This window comes from Pseudorca crassidens, chromosome X (assembly GCF_039906515.1).
Source record: "Pseudorca crassidens isolate mPseCra1 chromosome X, mPseCra1.hap1, whole genome shotgun sequence".
NCBI classification, from domain to species: domain Eukaryota; kingdom Metazoa; phylum Chordata; class Mammalia; order Artiodactyla; family Delphinidae; genus Pseudorca; species Pseudorca crassidens.
The window spans coordinates 19,109,461-19,124,580 of record NC_090317.1 but is presented as its reverse complement, the minus strand read 5'-3'; the positions used below and the strand labels follow the sequence as shown (position 1 = coordinate 19,124,580).

General features: G+C 37.7%; 1 protein-coding gene across 1 annotated transcript in view; it reads right to left on the bottom strand.

Annotated features, from left to right (window-relative positions):
- The window catches only part of MBNL3 (muscleblind like splicing regulator 3), a 120,162-nt gene that overhangs the window by 12,390 nt on the left and 92,652 nt on the right, over positions 1–15,120 (bottom strand). The window contains exons 3-4 of the mRNA XM_067722871.1: positions 13,512–13,676; positions 506–697 (exon numbers count right to left, since the gene is read on the bottom strand). Of these exons, the coding sequence (XP_067578972.1) occupies positions 506–697; positions 13,512–13,676 (357 nt within the window). The remainder of the gene's footprint in view (positions 1–505; positions 698–13,511; positions 13,677–15,120) is intronic.

Below are 15,120 nucleotides of genomic sequence, written 5' to 3'. Positions count from 1 at the left end.
ATTGGCAGGCAGATTCTTAACCACTGCGCCACCAGGGAAGTCTGGCAATGTGCTTTTTACAAGCAGACTTGTGGACCATGACTAAAGGACATGCACAGATTCCAGTTCAATACATGGTAAGGCATTTAAGGAGCTGCCAATGGAGCTGACTTTTTGATTATTCTAGCAAGTAGAGACTCATCAACGAATACAGTAATCCCACTCTGCAAAGCTGGAGCCTGGCTGAAAGGAGCATTCCCACCAGACTTTCTGTGCCATAGCAAAGGAGATGCACAGTCTGCAGCTGGGTACACTAAGACATTGTTTGACCTACTATACAACCGTGCACTTCATAACAGGGTAAAATTGCAGTAATAAAATGTCTAACATTTCTCTGAAGTTATATTCCATAAGCTTAAAATTCAGATGTACTTATTTAAAGCATTGAAAACATTGGGCTCTAAGAATGTTTATGCATAAGGTTAATATCTACCCCATAGGGATTTATATATTTCTACACAAATACCTCCAGTTTATCTGAACGCATCGGTTTTGGACCAGGAGCTCCTGGCAGTGGGAGAGGCGGGTTTCCAGAAATCAGCACAGGTGCATTTGGTAAAAGTTCGGCAGGGACCAGGCCCATCCCAGGATGAGGTAAGTAGGGATTGAAAGCCATGGCAGGATTAGCTGCCAGGGATGGAGTCACAGGAAAAGAAGTCTGTATGATTAAAAGAGAAAAAAAGGTGTTAGAGGTCAATAGAATATTCCTATTATTACACAAGGAAGCATTCTTTCAAAAAGCTCAAGTCATATCAAAAGTTACCATTGTATTTTCTGCTTTATTTTTAGTCTCATACTAATTCCCATAAAGGAGGAGTTCCTTTCAAAACCACAAATCTCTTTGAGTAACAAATTTATTGGTAACCTGATAAGCCAAGCCACATAATTTTAACAGTCATAAGTAAATTAAATCCCACTGATGGAGTCTGTTCCAAATGTGTTTTCTCTAGCACTTCCATTTTTACCTAAAAACCATGTCACCAACGATATCAAATACGTGGGCAATCTGCCTTATCTCCTCACACAAGCATGGCCTTTGCACACAGACTTCAGGTTCTCCCCCTTCATCCCACCCTCTTCCTTCCCTTCCCCTTCCTCGCAGTACTGCTTGGCTCCAAAGCTGCTGGTCCTACCATGGTTCCCAACTGCCCTACCAAACACTTGCTTCTTGGCCCACTATCAATTAAGGAAGAAAGCAAGAAGGCAGGAAGAAAGGGGTAGATTTTGAAAAGTGAGAGCTGTAAGAGCTTCTTGCTGTCTATCTAAAATGAAATTAGTACGGTCATTTTTTTTAGAGGTCTTATTTTACAAATGAATCTGACTTGCCTAGCCTTGTCTTTATCTGAGGGATCAGATGATGTGCACAGTTTAAAAGGGATCCTGAACATGCTACGAGAATCCCTATTAGGCAGGAAGAGATAACAGGATTATAAGGTACATACACTAGAGTATAACTTGTAAAGAAAAGTCTTGGAAATGCAAAGGAATCTTACTGGCTTTTCTATTTTTTTTATTAACAGGTTATTTTATTTGACTCAAATCTTATTGTAAACATCACAAAAAATGTTAATCTCCATAAATACTCAACCTTTATGGAGACAACAAAAAACTAATTTAGGCTAATTGAAAATAAATTCTGAACTGACAAATACATATAATGTATGGTAACACAGCATAGTTATAAACACTTCACTCTAGATGATACACAGTTTTGTTATTAATTCCCACTTAATCTAAATGGAAATTATTGAAAACTTTTAGTCAAATGTTTGGTTTTTCTTTTTTTTTTGACATCTTTATTGGAGTATAATTGCTTTACATTGTTGTGTTAGTTTCTGCTGTATAACAAAGTGAATCAGCTGTACATATACATATATCCCCATATCTCCTCCCTCTTGCGTCTCCCTCCCACCCTCCCTATCCCACCCCTCTAGGTAGTCCTGATCTCAAAGAGTTTCATATATATACTGCCTTTATTATCTGTAACCACATAATTTATCACTTTACTGTGCTGTTTTCCAGTTTGTTCCGTATGTGGGTGTCTTTTCTTCTCAATGTGGTCATAATTTCTTTGACAGTTCTCTTGTCTCCCCTATAGTACCCAATATATAGTGAATGACTGATATAATCAATGACATAATTTAAAAATAATGTAAGCATTTTAATGAATGAATAACAAGTCATGGTTAAATATAGTACATTTCTAATAGTGACTTTATAAGGTAGGTAGCGCATTGTCATGCAAATGGTGATGTCTCATGTATTACTAATAGCATTGTTCTTTCTTGCTTTCTTTTTATTTCTTTCACTAAAACAATAATCTGTTGCACTGTCAAGCTATGCCCACACCTTCTGCTAAATCACATTAATAGGAACAGCTCTAAATGCAGGTAGAATAGAAGTCTATTGAGTATGAAGTGGGGGGCGATCTATATTCATGGCGCCACTCCCTAGTCGGACTTGAAACTTTCAATAGCACAGCCTTCTCCGTGAAACCCCTGTTATAAACAACATTCAGCTTGGAAGGAAGGACTTCCCCATTAGCACTCTACCTTAGATGAGTTTATCATTAGCTAACTGGCAAATTTGGAAGGGCAGAAAGAGCATGCCCCCTCCTCCCCAAACTGGCAAGACTCACCAGGGTTAAGCAGAGAAGGCATGGTGGCCAAGAGCTTTAAGAGGAAAGGGGTGACGTCAGGTGGCAGGAAAGATGATGGGGCAGTCAGGGAGGTGCTTTAAGGTTTGAGGACAAAAGCCAAGGGCTGACCCAGCCTAACTAGCGCTGTGATGTAACAGGGAATAGGGACATGTCATACTTCTCATGGAATGAAAACTATTGAATTAAAAGGAAAACTTGCAGGTGAGTGAATTTTCCAGATTAAAAAATCATTAATCACTAATAAATAACCGATCAATTAATAATATTTAAGAATAATGTACATGTAAGCAATGCTTCCTATTTATAATAGCTCTGAACTTCTGTATTTTTTCCTTCCTTTTTTTGGGGAAATTTCCTGGTTAACTTCTGCTTTCTTCAGAATATGTTTTAACCCTCTCACATTTGTTATATGTTCCAATTATATGAAAACAAGCTGAAAATGAAAAGTCTATATAAATAGTACAAGGGACTCGCTGAAAAAGTTTAGGGTTTGTAAGGTTATACTGTGCCATGTTTAGGTTTTGAAGTTAGTATTGTAGATTTTATAACCATTTTCCTCCTTGGTATAAACTTCATTCTATAACTCTGTTTATTGAGAAGCAGTTTTTTTTTATTCCCAACCCTCGGGCACAGGGAGGAACTCCTGAGTTTCTTATTTATTTTCAAATGGACATTTCTGTTTCTCACCACCACCTCTGCCCCAGGGTAACCACTCCATTTTCATGAATTTGAACATTCAAGGGCTTAGCTTTAGTTAACAGCCACCTGTTATATCAGGCAGCCTGCAAGTTCACACATTCAATTTTAATAAGCGACTTTAATCCTTCCTATACCTGTATTGCAGCCTTTGATGTCAGTTGAGCTAACATGAACCAATTAGTGGGGTAATCTTAATATTAAAGAAAAAGGTTCCTAACAGGTTGAATCTGATTTCTATTTACAACCTGAATGGTCTGGGCACTTAAATATGTTTCAGATATTCACTCAAACCTAAATTATTTCCTAAATATTTGAAAATATGAGAAAACTTTCCCTCCTAGAACAGGGGGTATGGATTTTCATCTTTCTCTGAGACTTATAAAACCAACAAGAATGATGGCGACAACTGACTATATGAATAAAACGATCACCTAGACAATTATTTACCCTCAATGTCTCTTGCAGTATTAGCTGCTAGGGTAGGAATTCCCACGAGCTACCAGTTACTTGCACAGTACCTAGGAACTATCAGGGCCTTAGGAAATGCCTTCTAAAATTTGGTGAATTGCCTCTAGAACAGAGGCACCTAATCTTTTTCGAGTCCTGAACTTCTCTGAGAGTCTGATGAGAGCTGTAGACCCTGTCCACGGAAAAATTCATATGTGCATAAACTGCATGTGATCTCAAGAAGTTCAAGGACCTCATGAAACTCACCCCTGGTGTGGGGTTATGGACGACTTACTGTTTAAGAGCTTGTGTTCTAGGGTAACAGTTGGCAAACCACAGCTCCTGAACCAAACCCAGCCTGCCCTGTTTTTGTATGGCCAGAATGGTAAGAGTGGTTTCTACATTTTTATTTTTTTAAAAATTTTATTTGAATTATAGTTGATATACAATGTTGTGTTAGTTTCTGGTGTACAGCAAAGTGATTCAGTATATATATATATATATATATGTATATATATACACACACACACATATATACTACTTTTTCATATTCTTTTCCATTATGGTTTATTATAGGATATTAAATATAGTTCCCTGTGCTATACAGTAGGACCTTGTTGTTTATGCATTCTATACGTATTAGTTTGCATCTGCTAGTCCCAAACTCCCAATTCAACCCCCCCCACCCCTCCCCCCTGGCAACCACAAGTCTGTTCTCTATGTCTGTGAGTCTGTCTCTGTTTTGTAGATAAGTTCATTTGTGTCACATTTTAGATTCCACATATAAGTGATATCATATGGTATTTGTCTTTCTCTTTCTGACTTACTTTACTTAGTATGATAATCTCTAGGTCCATCCATGTTGCTGCAGATGGCATTAATTCATTCTCTTTTATGGCTGAGTAATATTCCATTGTATATATATACCACATCTTCTTTATCCATTCATCCATTGATGGACATTTAGATTGTTTCCATGTCTTGGCTATTGTAAATAATGCTGCTATGAACATAGGGGTGCATGTATCTTTCCAAATTATAGCTTTGTCTGGATATATGCCCAGGAGTGGGATTGATGGATCATATAGCAACTCTATTTTGTAGTTTTTTGAGGAACCTCCATATTGTTCTCCATAGCGGTTGTACCAATTTACATTCCCACCAACAGTGTAGGAGGGTTCCCTTTTTTTCCACACCCTCTCCAGCATTTGTTATTCTCTACCTTTTTAAATGGTTGAAAAAAGGTACAAGATAAGTAATATTTCATAACACATGAAAATTATATGCAATTCGTGTTTCAGTGTCCATAAATAAATTCCACTGCACTCACTCGTAGACCTATATAACAAAAAGTGTGGATATCTGTTTTCTCTCTTGTTACAGAAGTACCTACATAATATCCTCAACTTTGTTTCTTTCCCACAAATCCTCAAATACTTTTATTAGTCATTTAGAGAAAATTTTGCTGACCCTCATTCTAAAGGATTCCAAAAAATAAAGCACTCCATCAATTTCTGAAGTAAAGCACTAATTATATAAAAATCTATTGGTGTGAATTTAATACTTGTAGCAAGATTCCATAAGCTGAAGAAGTTAAACTTTAGAAACAGATACTAAAGTATTCACTAAAATGTTCTTTTACATAGTTAGTAAAATTCATGTTCTTAACTATTTGTTTATAAAACAATAACTACTCAGTGACTAAGAATGGGGAGATAGATGGACTCCTGTAAAGGTAAAATTTTAGGAGCCACCACATTTTGGCCTTAAAGGATTCTGAAGCACCTCTGAATAATAATACAGCTCAGTGAAAAATGATGCCTCAAATAAATATGTCTAGTTCACATATACATCTTAGTAACACGGATTTATTACTTAAAATGAGTTATTCCTCAAGCTAGTATAAAGAAAAAAATTAAATGTTATGCTAAATCCATCTCTGTATCTCCCCACAGCCTAGATCTATTTGTAGTTACTTGAATAATATCCAAGGTCAGTTACAATTATTGTTGGATGAATGCAAGACACTTAAGTCTCTTAGGCTAATCCTGGCCTGAAGTCAACATCATAATTGAGGTCTCCTCTCTCTAAATTCCTGTCTAAAGGTGGACGACTAAACATTTTCTTTTATAGGATGGTAAACATTTGGTAACAATTTGTTGACTTGATTTTAATACCAGAAAAATAGCACTCTTAACTTTATCACTCATAAGACCTTAATTTTATTACTCATTTACAAGCATTTATACAGTACAAAAGGAAGCCCCTTTCCCCAGTCACCATGCATATTTCTATCCTTAGATAATCCCAAAGCACAATGAAATGTATCATTTTTGTTTCCATCAGACTTTACTAGCTGTTGACGAGGAGCACAACTGAATCGTTTTTGTTTCACAGTTTTTGCTTGGTCATCTCCACATTCTCTGAGCGTTGTTCTAGGGGGACTGCAGTGGCCAAAAGGCACACTGCAGGAGGCCCACATAACCTCCAGACTAGTTAATTGGTCCCTCAATAATTGAGAGTGAACTTTATAAACAAACAGATGCAAGCGGATAGTGGTGTTTATGTACTAATCACACTTGTTAATGAATAAGTCACTGTGGCCCAAGAGAGAGTGAAGAAAAACAAATACATTCAAGGGTCAAAGTGAATAGTTATCTTCACCTAGACCTGGCTTTTCTGACCTTACTAATCATGGAAGTCTCCAAATAAGGGGGAGCATTGAAGGAAGACAGGTAGGGGAAGGGTCGATAGATTATTGTGCGTATAAAAGGTGTAAAGTATCACAAGAAAGAGGGAACAAGTCATGGTTTGGATCTGCCTGTAGGTGGTGGGAGAAGCTGCAGAGCAGGTCAGGAATTATAATCCACAGCTGATTCCTAGAGGTAAGGATCTGGCAGAAGGGTAAATGACTTCTTCCTCAGATGGGTGAGGGGATTTTAACTTTGCTCCTGAGACGTGAACAAGAACTGCCCTAAAAATTATTTGTTGGTGAATCACTATGTAATAACAGTGACAATTCAATTAACTTTAGTATACCACTAGGAAAGAAAAAGTACTTAAAAAATCAAGTGGTTACCCAATTTTAACAACGGGTATGAAAAAAGGAAGGGTTTGGGGGGAGGGGGAAATGGCAAGAGCTGAGAAAAGCAAAGAACCCACAGGAAGCCTGGAGACTAGAGACATCTCAGTGCAAATCCAGGATAAATGGATGCAAAGGGTTATAATTATCAGAGGTTCAACAAAGCACCACCACCACCGCCACCAAAACAACAACACAAACTAAAACGAAACCTTGCATGGCTAATATAAAAATACTCTACGGAGGAAAAAAGAAAGCCCAAAGCTATAAAAATACGGAGGATCAGGTACAAAGCAGAAACGATGGGGATCACGAAAACATTAATCCACCATTTCACTACTGTTAGATCATATATTCCTAGAGGGTAGAGACTGTTTCTAATTCACCTTTTAATCCATCTCTTACTCTTATAAATGCCTGGCACAGAGTAGATGCTCAAGAAATATTTAGTGAATTGAGTCAAAAGGGATTCCTAAGCCATTGATTACTTTTAGGTTTACCAGTTAGAAAAATCCAAATCAAAAATCACCAAACAAAAGAAACACTCAGGGATCGAAAGTTAGTGGCAGAGAGATTGAAAAATCCATCAGTTTTGGTCTCTATCTCGGAAAACTTTAAGCAGAAGGCCACTCCCAAACGGTCTTTTGAAATGCTAAACAGTATTAGAAGCACAGGGTACTGTATAACACATACACATGCATGTGCACATGCACGTACGCACACCCACACATATGTATGCGTGGCAGTTTTTAATTGGAGTGGCTAAATCATCAGTATCAAAAGGTATCCAATAAAGAGTCTGGAAAAAAAAACGGTTTAGTGATACTACAGACTGAAATATGCAACTTCTTATTACAAAATGTGTGGTCCCAGGGGACGATTGAATTGCTAATGTTTCTGATATCCACAGAATGGTTTAAGAGGGGAGACTAGGTGAAGAAGGTTTTCAAATAATATTTAGTACATCTATAAAGATTATTATGGCAGATTAGGATTTTTGGGGGAAAGATTATTATCAGGTGGGGAGGGCAACCACATTTTTTCACACTAGGTCTCCTGATGGCCCTCTCAGTGACAAACCACTGAACTCTACTGATCTGAGCAAGAGGATGGTGATAAGAAAAAAAATATCATCCTCTCTAGGTGAGATTGCCAAGCATTGGCTTTGTTTCTCGTTGCTGTTGTGATTTTTTATCCTCCGTCAGGGAAAACGATTTTCACAGATCCTCCCAACTTCCCTGCCTTCATCTCACCGGTGATGAACGGCAAGCCATGCTGAGGTAGCTGCTGGAGCTTAGACTGTGACCGCAAGCAGGAAAGCTAACGGGCCCACATGATCTCATTAGCACCAGCCTCTCACCAACCGACCTAACCAGATCCAGAGGAGGACACAAAATGGGCTGAGAGGAGATTACATTTTAATTTATCTCCTGGGAATATATGAGGGAGGATAAAGGGAGAGTGTTGAGATTCCTCACTATCAAAGAAACTGCACACTGTAAAGATATCATGTACAAACGCCCTCTGTTTGACAGCAAAAGTACAGCATTTTCATTTCACTTTTTAAAAAAACAGATTTCACATTGTCTATTAAGCCGAGTGGGGCAAGGCAGCAAACCTCCAGCTGGTGTGATTTATTTTGCTTTACTCTAAAAGGAGCTTTAAGCTGTGTGACATGCACAGCCTCGGGAAAGGACCTGAATAACTACTCTACTTTGGACAAGTAATTGCAATCAGGAGTGAATCCAGGATCTGTGGGGCCCCAAGTTTAGGCCTTCAGAACAAAGGATACACAAATATTTTTGGCAAATTTTACAAACACACTGTAAACACATTGCTACGCCTCCTCCCGGGGCCCTGGCATGACACCACGCTAATGAGGGGCCCTGAGCCTTCACTAACCTCAAGGTAAGCCTACACCTGGGAACAATTTGTGGAACAAATACATAATATTAGGTCTCAGTTGCTACATCTAAAAGTAAAATCTTTTCTAATTTTTTAGAAAACTTAGTAAAATCTTGATAAAACTTTGGGCTTTTAGCATGGTATCACTCCAAACACTCCTGTGATATGATCTGCTCAACCTCGGTCAATGTGGAATTTCACATGATAATGACAGTCATAATTACATTAAGAGCATATTAATCTTATAATTACATAATGCCCGTCGTCCACTGAGTTGAACATTTTGCAAAAATCACTTTACAAAACACCGAATGTCACCACATTGAGATGAAAGACGTAAAGGTTGTCATTCATCGTTTCATGAGTAGGTAAACTGAGAGACTCACTGAAGAATCTTCATTAAAATTCACTGTAATTTCTGTATTGTCCATGAGACTGGTAATCTGGAAAATGGATAGAATTTCCTTTTCCATTAAATCTACAAAATGTCTTGCTCACCTTTTTAATGATAATTTTTTAATAGAAGAGCCCTGACAACAGGGAGATAGCATATATACTTCAGTCAATCAAACTAATTTATGTGAGCTAGAAAAACTATAACTCTGGATGAATATGCAAAATGTAGAATGTATCTTGGTGAGGGAAGGATATTATCCTTTCATCTTTAACTACAAAATCATTTAATATTTTCAAAAGTTAAAAAGTAAATAAATATTTTGCAATTTTACTTCTATTCACTTAAATCTGTCCCGGTCCAAAGTTGCATAGAGTAATATAATATCTTAGAGGTCCTATTTAATTAAAGAAGAAAAACGTTCAAAACACGGGAGCCTAAAAATACTGAAATTATTCACTAATTAGTATATCTCCCTTCCTCTTATCTACTGCAACTTCCTATTTTTCCCCATTTGGTCCTGAAGTGTTACATCACCTTCATTCCTTACTATATTAATGTCAGACAGACATATAAGCTTGTTTCTGAGAAATATATTTGGTAAATAGAATTGTAAAAATGATGCAAAAAGGTGGGGAGGGTCCAGACAGACATGAGATGATTCTATCTGTGATAAAGAAAAAGACTGAAGTCCCGTGTTTATAGCCTCTGTGGTTTGGAACACCATGACTTGGCCACAGGAATGCAAGTCATGAAAAGCATACAGCAGACCGGAGGACTTGGCACACCGTGATGGATGATCCAGTAATCTCTGTATGAATCATCAGGTGAATACACCCGACTGGGTCAAGTTTACCTGTGTGTAAAGAACTGGTTCTACGTGAATCATCACATTCAAACAGAGAAGCAAAAGGAATTTACTAGATATAGACAGGTCTAGATTATACAAAATGTCTGAGCCAAAAATATTTTTAATAGCCTTCTAACATCATATCCACCTTTTACATGCATATATTACATCCAGCAGTGAGAATCCTTCCTTGGAAATTTCTTTCTGTAATGAAGATTCCAAGTTGTGAAAAGACCTGAAATTTTGAAACATTAGCTTTGCTTGAGAGTTGGAATCCAATGTGTCTGCTTGCCCTAAAATTCTTCTCCAGTGCTCGTGTCTGCCTCTTAATTATGCCAAGGGGAGTTCTTAATTGTACAATTTTTTGCTGTGAACATCAGCAACTATCTCTCTTAAACTGCACTGAAAAATATTAGGGAGTCACACCCTTTGCCTCACTTGCTAAACTTCCTCAATAAAGCTAACAAGAGCTTTCTGAGGTGGAATTTTATACGTGCAAATGTCAATTTAGACCTGTTAGACACAGTGAACAAACTTGCCTGCTACAGCAAGCATTCTACCCGAATTGACTAGGTGTGGCTTTTATTCATTGTTCAGTCACACTGAACAGAATCTGTTCTCTAGCTACATTTAGGTTGACGTTCCCTTTATCTGGGGGCTTATAATAAGCAAAACAGACTCGATTTTCCAAAAGCAGATGTGCTCTTCTGTTATCCTAGAAACAGATCAAAGTGTGCTTTGTGGGAAGACCTGAGGTTCAAGGCAGTGATACCAAATGGGTCTTAATATGCAGCCAGACAAACAGCAGGACTGGAAATTTAAACAAAAGCTTGAATATTTTAGAGAAAAGAATCAGATGATCAGGGCGGGAGGGGGGTGCGGTTAGAAGGGATAGAGAGTTGTTTGGGGAGAGTAGGTACCAAGGAAATGAAGTAAAATTATACATTGCTTCCATAGTAAAATCAAGATCCATAATAAAGAACAGTTCTTTCAAGTCAGACTGGTAAATGTCACTTAAAATTGCTCACACTAGCTCAATTACAACATGCCCACAAGGCAGCTTTCTAGACCACAAGAGAAGATCATATCAAACATCTCGAGGTTAGCTTTTTGTACACATAGTAACTACAGAAATCAATCTTTTATCAGTTTATCACATCACAACAGCTACTGTTAAATAATCTACAAGGCAGAAAAGCAATTTCCAATTGTTCCCTGGGGTCTTCTAAGCAATGTCTTGTGTCTTGTGATATGCTATAAAATAAATTGTATTCCTGTGAGTCATATCAGTCATATTCTGCAGCCTGAAATTGCCCTCATTGAAGAAAAAAGGGAAATGTATTCTGTTATAGAAAGCATGGAGGATCAAATTAGAAAGCACAAGAGGCTGAAAAGCTCAATGAATCTCTCACTGGACTCTAAAAAGCCACTCCCTAATCAATAATGCATGAAGGGTTGAGACTTGGCTTGGAGATACTTGACTGGAGGCTGAAGGGAAGATGAATAGTCTGCCTTCTGTCTTTACCCCTATTTTACCCCAGGCCCTTGCTCTATGATTCCCTGAAATAGGGTAGTTGACTGATGTCCCTTGACCTGTGAAAAAATATATGCTCCAGCTGTATAGGAAATGCTGGGCTCAGGTGTGTGATAAAATCTGGCTCCTATTCTTTGCTCAGTCTGAAATTGGGACATCCCACAAGAGGCCAAGAGGAGTAATGGTGGGTTAAAGGCTCCCTTGCTTTATTCCCCATCTACTCACATTTTCTGGACTCACCAAGCATATTCATTTCTCTGTGGCTTTGTTCATACTATTCTCAGTATCTAGAACACTTTCTCTTCCTTATCCCTTCAGGAGTAAGGACAAACTGAAATACTTCAGTGTTTGAAAGCTAAGGACAGAGTTTGAAGGAGTTCAACCATGTAAAGTATTACTAAAGATCAAAGGGGAACTCCAGGGAGCTCACTGGTGACCTTCTGGGAACGAATTTATCAATGTAATTAATCAGCACTGAATTCCAAGGCAAATGTTTTTGGCAAATGAATAGCGTAAAACATGAAATCTATTTATGCTACTTAAAATTTTCTAGACATTCTGGAAAGAGTATCATGGTACAGAATTTTAGTGACTTGTCAATGCCTCAAGCACCTGTTTTTTGCATTATCTATAAAGATGTACCAATTAAGGAGTACCCTATCTATACAGATGTCCTTGAATTCTGAGAAACAACTTTCTAATGAGATACACTTTGCTGAGAGCAGATTGACCTATTCCCACATTTTTGTTGCATCTAAATACTATATACATCTTTCAGTTTTCAGTGTGTTCATTATATAGTCACCAATGAAGTGGGTTACAAAAAAGAAAACATAAGCCTTTCAAATTAGTATCCGGATAATGGTTAAAAGGAAACAGGCCAGCTGGAATTAGAATGAGACACCACGGAACTAAATTTGAGACCTGGAAGAAGTCAGTAGACAGGGACAGTTTTCAATTCCCCCTTAAAACTCTAAGACCAAACTACAACTTTATATTTTAAGGTATCAGGACAAGATGAATTCTCCGTAGGACAAAATTACTTTTTAGGTGATCCATTTAAACTCACTGATCCACACAAATACTAGACATTGGTCTAGAATGACGCCAAAATATTATTAATTTCAGCAAAGGGAAACTGTGGCTAGATTAAGTTAAAACCCCCATCAACTACCTGGCCAGTATTCCTCAAGACTGTCAAGGTCATGGGAAACAGGGAAAGACTGAGAAATGGTCACAGACCAGAGGAGAGAGGGGAGACAGGATTCAAATAAATGCACTGTGGTATCCTGGATTGGACACTGGAACAGAAAGGGTACACTAATGGAAAATCTGGTGAAGTCTGAATAAAGTCTGGAGTTCAGTTAATAGTAATGTGTAAATGTCAGTTCCTTAGTTTTGACAAATATACCATGGAAATATAAGATATTAACAGTGGGGGAAACCAGGTGAGGGGTAATATGGGAACTCTCTGTACTATGTTTGCAACTTTTCTTTAAATCTAAAATTATTTTAAAATAAAAAGTCTATTAAAAAGTCACAACAAAACTACCATCAGAGAGCAAGGAAATTTGTTTGAATTAATATCCTAAAATTAAAAGGGTTATATGTAATAATAATCAAACCTCTTCCTCCTCTTAAAATGTCCCTGCTCCTTTATTAATATTCTTCTATAAACTACATTCATGGTTCCTGCAACCCAGGTTTTAAATCCAACGCACCTGATTGCTCCCTTCATGTGCACAGCAGCTTTGTAGTGTCAATTACCTATCAGCCTGCATCCTCAATACTTTGGTGACTAACTTCCCAAAGGCCCTGCAAGGTTATTCCAATGTAGATATATATCCTTAAAAAATAAAAGACATACATATGCAATTTTGAAAAAGCAGCACTGTGACTTACAAGTGATGGCATTTGACCATTTTGGAGCATAAACTGCATCTGCTGGGCAAACATGGCTGCAGCAGTCTTTTGTTGAATCAGATTGTTCCGTCCATTAATTTCCAGCTGCGTTTTTAAATGCGGAGGAGGGTGAAGGTACTTGCAGTTCTCTCTCGCACACCGACCCTGAAAATGAAGGATTAGATGAATTTACATTAATATTTCTAAAAATTTGGTGTGGCTAAGAAAATAAGAAAAGTTTATTAATCTCTTAGCATATGTGATGTACTTATGTATATGTCATAAGTACTTTACTTGAATGAATGCATTCAGTCTTCATACAAGGCTGCTAAGACTGATACTCTCATAATCTTCATCTTCCAGGTGAGGAAACTGAGACTGAGAGAAGCTTGCACAGCTAACATGTGACAAAACCAGAACTAAAACCCAGTTAGTCTAGTCTGATTCCAGAACTTATTCTCTTAGCCACTTTGCTCTGCTCTACTTTGATACGCATCAACTTATGTTTAAAATATAAAACATTAGGAATAGTGTATCATCATAACATTACAGATTTATATAAAAATTTCCCAACATGAGACATCATGCATGTTAAATATGATTTAGGGTGTGTATCTACATATACAATCAGGAAAACTGAGGGAAAATGTTACATATATACACATAAATGTATCTTAAAACTTTTAGATCCATTATTCTGGACAATTTTGGCTCTCAAGTTTTTTCCTGAATCCATACAATGTGAGAAACATCCTGAAATCCACTGATATTTTGTTAATCAAAGAATAAATCTCTACCTTGGGGCTATGCTGTTCTGTAGATTCCGGAGGCACTGGCCCTGGATCACTTGGATAATTGAGACCAAAGTGTACTTGGGAGTGTCTGGTATTCGAATGTTTTATGGATGAAGCACTTCCAGACAGGATCGTATGTCAGTCCTGTGGAACCAAACATGCGTTTGGTATTACCTAAATGCTGATATGGCTGATAATTATGGTGTTGACTATGTGGTAGCAAAGGATGTCACTGAACAGGTATTTATCACATTCTCAAATGTGACCTGTTGTGTTTGTTTAACTCTTGAGCACTGGGCAAAGCAGCTAATGATTCTCTCATTTGGATTACTAGGTCTGCCATAATCCTTTTAAGATAAGCACAACTGCAAGCCATTCTTTTTCCCACAGTAGCTAAGATCCTTCATAGTGCGTGAGCTTACTGGAGGGAGGGGTGGGAAAAAAAGGCAACTTTTTTTTGAACCCAAGAGCGCAAGTTGCTAGGCCACCCGAATTCCCAGGAGAAAGTCAGTTAGTTCATCAAGTGTTTTCAACACATGCTACGAATTTTCCCTATTTATGATGCCTTAACGGATTATGTAATCACTTCTCCATATTTAGTTATCTTGTTATCCAAGCATTCCTATAATTTCACTGAGAATCAAGGTGTGTCCTTCAAAATTTTAGAGAGTTACCTATAAAGCAAAACCAGATGCACTGCAACTGCTCTTTTAAATATCAGATCAGTGGGATGAGGTGGCTCTTTTATTTTATCTCCCCTGGCAGGAAGCTGAGTATAACTTAAAACATAGCTTGAGAAGTCAAGGAAGCCACTA